The sequence below is a fragment of the Canis lupus genome, chromosome 9 (genome assembly GCF_048164855.1).
Source record: "Canis lupus baileyi chromosome 9, mCanLup2.hap1, whole genome shotgun sequence".
NCBI lineage: Eukaryota > Metazoa > Chordata > Mammalia > Carnivora > Canidae > Canis > Canis lupus.
In genome coordinates this window covers 76,626,174-76,632,740 of record NC_132846.1, presented here as the reverse complement: position 1 = coordinate 76,632,740, position 6,567 = coordinate 76,626,174, and the positions used below count along the sequence as shown (strand labels likewise).

The 6,567-nt window shown below is 41.3% G+C and overlaps 1 gene segment (V, D, J or C); it reads right to left on the bottom strand.

Annotated features, from left to right (window-relative positions):
• Positions 1–420: 420 nt before the first annotated feature.
• Positions 421–963, bottom strand: LOC140639541 (immunoglobulin heavy variable 3-74-like). The segment is given in 2 exon segments: positions 421–755; positions 859–963. Coding segments are annotated over 2 exon segments (381 nt in total).
• Positions 964–6,567: the final 5,604 nt, after the last annotated feature.

Below are 6,567 nucleotides of genomic sequence, written 5' to 3'. Positions count from 1 at the left end.
CTCTTTACTCTTGTGTTGACTGGGGATTCTGCTATACCGCAATGTGCAAGACGGCATGTTAGCTTGGGGTCCTGTGATCCTCAGTGATCACCACTAGGACTCATTAAAAGGTTCAGATGATGTGAATTGAGTTATTTGTAATTGATTAAAATTTCGGATCAGGAGAATTTAAGTACAAGTAAGTGCAAGTTCTATATTTGAATTCTAGGTCTCTAAGAAAGAGACTGAATAGGTAAACACATGATCAAGTGTTCAGAGGGTCTCCTGGGGGGAAACTGCTCCATGGAGAGGAAGCCTGGTCCCTGACAGGAAACCTGCCCAGAACCAGCCTCTGCACCTGCTCCTGGGCCTTCAAGACACAAGTGGTGAGGAGTGCGCACCCCCTGGTGGTCCTGATCCCCTTCTACAGGGAGGTTTGTGTCAGGGCTCACACTGAGTTTGCCTCACTGTGTCCGCACAGTAATACACGGCCGTGTCCTCGGCTCTCAGGCTGTTCATCTGCAGATACAGTGTGTTCTTGGCGTTGTCTCTGGAGATGGTGAATCGGCCCTTCACAGCGTCTGCGTAGCTTGTGCTACTTCCACCACTGTTAATACCTGCGACCCACTGCAGCCCCTTCCCAGGAGCCTGGCGGACCCAGCTCATGCTGTAGCTACTGAAGGTGAATCCAGAGGCCACACAGGACAGTCTCAGGGACCCCGCAGGCTTCACCAGGTCTCCCCCAGACTCCACCAGCTGCACCTCACCCTGGACACCTGCAGACACAAGACATCCTGGTCAAACAACTGTCCCACATCCCCTCTTTCGTTCACTCACCTTCACTCACAGACTCAAGGTCTCTGGTTCTTTATGAATTACCTTGTAAAATAGCGACAAGGAAAACCCAGCCAAGCACAGACTCCATTGTAATTAGTCTGTGTTGTGTCTATTCACTGAATCGGGTCACCTGGGGATGCTGTGGCTGGGGCTACTCTCCCAGCTGCAGGGTCGGGACTTGGCTGGTTTAATCAGTGAAGGGAAGGCCCTATTTGCATGTCCTCTGACCATATGACCAGCTACAGACTTACATTCGTGTATTTAAAGCCAACACAAGTGTTGCACCACAATTCTATAGCAATTTGTGTAGATGACTCTCTGACTATATGAAGTTCTAATGACTGTTATTTTTGAATTTCTTGGTTCATTTCAAACGACACATCAGTATAGGACATTTTCTGGAGACATTTCATCTTGTTGATAAATTTTAATCCTAAATATTTATTTTTGCTGCTAGTGGAAATCAGATTATTTTGTTAATTTTGTACATGTAATTTGTATTTATTATGTAGGAATATATCTTTATTTTATTTGCTGATTTTATTATTTTTTTTAATTTTTTTTAATTTTTATTTACTTATGATAGTCACACAGAAAGAGAGACAGAGAGAGGCAGAGACATAGGCAGAGGGAGAAGCAGGCTCCATGCACTGGAAGCCTGACATGGGATTCGATCCCGGGTCTCCAGGATCGCACCCTGGGCCAAAGGCAGGCGCTAAACTGCTGCGCCACCCAGGGTTCCCTATTTGCTGATTTTATATACTGATTCTTTTGCTGAGTTCATGAGTTATTTCTTCCAGTTTTTATGTGACGTTTTTACTCATTGACTCTATTAAGACATTGTCATAGGAAAACTAATTATTTTCTTTCCAGGTTACCACTTTTTCTTTTTTTTTTTTTTAATGTAGTTTTCTTGCTACGTTTACTGGTAGGTCCTCCAGTCCGGGGCAGAAAGCATTTTCCTCTTGTCTTCAGGATGCATTGTCTGTTCTATTTTTTTTTTACATGCATCCTATGTTTATTGCAGCATTTTTTAAATAATAAATTTATTTTTATTGGTGTTCAATTTGCCAACATATAAAATAACACCCAGTGCTCATCCCGTCAAGTGCCCCCTTCAGTGCCCTTCACCCATTCACCCCTTCCCCCCTCCATCATCCCTTTCCACCACCCCTAGTTCGTTTCCTAGAGTTAGGAGTCTTCCATGTTCTAACTCCATTTCTGATATTTTCTACACATTTCTTCTCCCTTCCCTTCTATTCCCTTTCACTATTATTTATATTCCCCAAATGAATGAGTCCATACATTTGTCCTTCTCTGATTGACTTATTTCACTCAGCCATAATATGCTCCAGTTCCATCTTCATTGAAGCAAATGGTGGTTATTTGTCATTTCTAATGGCTGAGTAATATTCCATTGTATACATAAACCACATCTTCTTTATCCATTCATCTTTCGATGGTCACCGAAGCATCTTCTCCAGTTTACCTATTGTGGACATTGCTGCTCTAAGCATCAGGGTGCAGGTGTCCCGGCATTTCATTGCATGTGCATCATTCGGGTAAGCAGTTGATATAAGGTAGACCTAGAGGAGACAATACATTTCATTCTGTATGTGCATGACCTACCTAATATAAAGTGACAGTCTACAACTCAGATCAGGACAAGGTGAATCATCATGTCCTCTGCCCATTTCTTATTGTAGTTTTCACTTTGTGGTGTTTAGTTTGGTAATTTATTTTTCGATTTTGGAAACTAGCCTTAATCTGGAGATAGATTTGCAAATCTCTTCTCCCATTGTTTTTATTCTTTTGGAAGATGTTATTTATTTATTCATCAGAGATGGAGTGAGAGATTCAGAGACCGGCAGAGGGAGAAGTGGGCTCCCCACACGGAGTTCTTTCCAGTTTTTGAATGGATGCTTGTATTGCGATGTATTTCCCCCTTAGGACTGCTTTTGCAGTCCCAAAGATTTTGAACGGTTGTATCTTCATTCTCATTAGTTTCCATGAATCTTTTTAATTCTTCCTTAATTTCCTGGTTGACCCTTTTATCTTTTAGCAGGATGGTCCTTAACCTCCACGTGTTTGAGGTCCTTCCAAACTTCTTGTTGTGATTTAGTTCTAATTTCAAGGCATTATGGTCTGAGAATATGCAGGGGACAATCCCAATTTTTAGTATCGGTTAAGACCCGATTTGTGACCCAATATGTGATCTATTCTGGAGAAAGTTCCATGTGCGCTTGAGAAGAATGTGTATTCAGTTGAGTTTGGATGTAAAGTTCTGTAGATATCTGTGAAATCCATCTGGTCCAGTGAAATAGATTCACTGTCATGTAATTTCACATGTTGACTATGAAATAGAATGGTAGAGCTGTTAGATATTGATGTGACCAGGTCATGTTACCTGGTTGTTGCAAATTCCATGACAGAAATGATTGCATTTAAATAAAACGATGAGGTAAATAAGTCATGTAAGAACCTTGAGGGGTTCCATTGAGGAAATCCTAAAGGGAAACTGATCTCATTCCACACGGAGAGTCACATATGCAGGTGGGTTTGAAATGAGAACACGGGGTACCAAATGTTCATCCAGTGACAAGGGACACACCTAACAGGCATCAGTACAACACAACCTTGTAAGCTGATGGTGAGACACAAATCTCACTGGGTCATCTCATCCTTATCTTCTGGAAACGTTATAAAAGAACATCCTTAAAATGAAGTTCCCAAGTATCTGAGTATCTCTGGCTCTCTTGTGTCATTGTTCTCCTTCTGTGTGTCCACTGTGACTTTTTGACAGCTACCTCTGGTTTGCACAGGTTAGTCCTAGTTGCAAGTGAGAAATGCACCCTTCACTGTGGGAGGGCCGTTAACTGATACTTCTCACAACAAATACAGCAGGGCTATGCCAGAGCATAAATGTGTCCCTAAGATCTCTATCTGTGCCATAAAAATCTTAGGATTATATGTTCATACTGTGAAAAATGCCCAGGATGATTTCACAACGATTGCTTTGAATATGTAGAAGGTTCTGAGCAGTATAGAGATTTTCACAGTATTTATTTTTGTTTTTGTTTTAAAGATTTATTTATTGATTCAGGAGAGTAACACAGACAGATGCAGAGACATAGGCAGAGGGAGAAGCAGGCTCCCTTCCAAAAGCCTGATGCAGGACACCATCCCTGAACCCCAGGGTCACAACCTGAGCCCATTGCAGACACTCAAACTCTGAGCAACACAGGTGTCCTGACAATATACATTGTTCTAATCCTTAGGCACGGAAGGTGTTCCCTCTTTGTGTCTTCTTCAATTAATTTCTGAAGTCATCAAACAGGTAGAAACATTTTGGGTAAAAAGAAAAACAGAAACAGAACTACAGCTGGAGGGCATCACAATGTTTTTAGACAAGTTTTATTTTAAAGTCTTTATGATCAAAATTGCATGGTATTGGCAAAAACAACACAGAGATCAATGGAGCAGAGCAGAGAGAGCAGAAATGGACCCTCAACTCATTGGTCAACTACTCCTCAAGAAGAAAGAAAAAAATATCTAAGGAAGAAATTCTCGTCAATAAATGGATCTGAAAAAAAATTGGACAGCCACTGGCATTAGAATGAACGTGGACCATTCAGCTACACCAAACACACAGATAATTTCAAAATGGATGAAATAACGAAATCTGAGATAGTAATTCATCAAAATCCTAGAGGTGAATTCCGGTGGAAACTCTTTTCCTCACCTTCAGCTACTGCTAGCAAGGCACCTCTCAAAAGGCATAGGAAACAAAGGGAAAAATAAACTATTAGGACTTCATCAAGAGAGAATCTGTACAACAATGCAACAGGTGACAATATGAAAGGCAACCTACAGAATAGGACAAGATATTTCCTTAACAAAGGCGGCACCCAACAAAACAATCAATCCAGTCACGAAATTGGGAGAATACATGAACAGGCATTCTCCAAAGAAGACCGACAAATGGCCAACAATGAGATGAGAAAAATGATCCACATGACTTGTCATCACGGAAATACAAATGAAAACCACACTAAAATCCCACTTATACAACTCAGAATGGATAAAGCAACAAGGCCATATACAATAAATATAAGGGAGGATATTGAGAAAGTGCAACCCTCTTCCAGTATCGGTGGGATTTAAGGCTTTTTGAGCCACACAAGAAAACAGAATGGAATGTCCTGAAAAAGTGAGAATAGAGCCACTCCAGGAACCAGCCATTGCCTTTAAGGGAATTTACACCAAAAACACAGATTTATTTATTTATTTATTTATTTATTTATTTATTTATTATTTATTTATTTATTTATTTATTTATTATATAAATTTATTTTTATTGGTGTTCAATTTGCCAACGTATAGAATAACACCCAGTGCTCATCCTGTCAAGTGCCCACTTCTGTGTCTATGACCCAGGCACCCCCACCCCCACCCAACTCCCCTTCCACCACCCCTAGTTCTTTTCCCAGAGTTAGGAGTCTTTCTGTCTCCCTTTTTGATATTTCCCACTTTTTTTCTCCTTTCCCCTTTATTCCCTTTCACTAAAAATACAAAGACACAGATTTAATTAAATGAAGGGACACTTGTACCTCAATGTTCACAGCAGCAAAGTCCACAACAGCCAAACAGTGGAAGGAGCCTCAGTGTCTATTGACAGATGAATGGATAACGAAGCTGTGGTCTATGTATGCAATGGAATATTACTCTCCCATTAGAAAGGACGAATACCCACCAATTGCTTCGACGTGGATGGACCTGGAGCATATTATGTTGAGTGAAATAAGTCAATCAGAGTAGGACAAACATATGGCCTCATTCATTTGGGGATAATAAAAAATAGTGAAAGGGATTATAGGGGAATGGAACGAAAATGAGTGGGAAAATCAGAGAGGGAGACAGAACATTAGACTCCTAACTCTGGTAAACAAACAAGGAGTAGAGGAAGGGGAGGTAGGCAGGGGGTAGGGTGCCTGGGTGATGGGAACTGAATGGGCAACTTGATGGGATGAACACTGGGTGTTATGATATATGTTGGCAAATCCCACTCCAATAAAAATATACAAAAAAGACGTACTTTATATATACAATGGGATAGCAGTCAGACATAATGAATAACATGAAATAATGTTCCCTTCAGTATGGATGGAACTGGAGGCATTATATTGAGAGAAATAAATCAATCACAGAAAGGCAATGATATGGTCTCATTCATATTGAAGGAGATATAAGGGAAGGAGTGAAACTTAGTGGGTAAGACTAGAGAGGAAGACAAATCAGGAGACACACTTAACTCTGGGGGAAAAAACAACTGAGGGTCACTGGAAGGGAGGAGGTGGGGAAAGGGGTAAGTGGATGATGGGAGTTAAGGAGGGTACATGATGTGATGAACACTGAGGGTATAGTGAATGTTGGTAAATTCAATTTAAATAAAGAAAAAATGACTATCACCCATGCCCCAGGCTGGAACATCATAGATAGACTGGGCAGATCAAACAACAGACACTAATTCTCACAGATCTGGAGTCTGGGTGTCTGAGGTCCAGGTGCAGGAAGCTGTGGTGTCTGGAGAGCACCCACATCCTACCCCGTCCTTTCTCCATCACCTTACATGGGGCCAGGGTGTAGGGAACTTTCCCAGTTGAAGAGTATAAGGGGTTATCTGACAATGAGGCTGCAACTCCAGACATAACTGCACCCCTAAGGCCCCACCTACTCCCCGCATCCTATGAG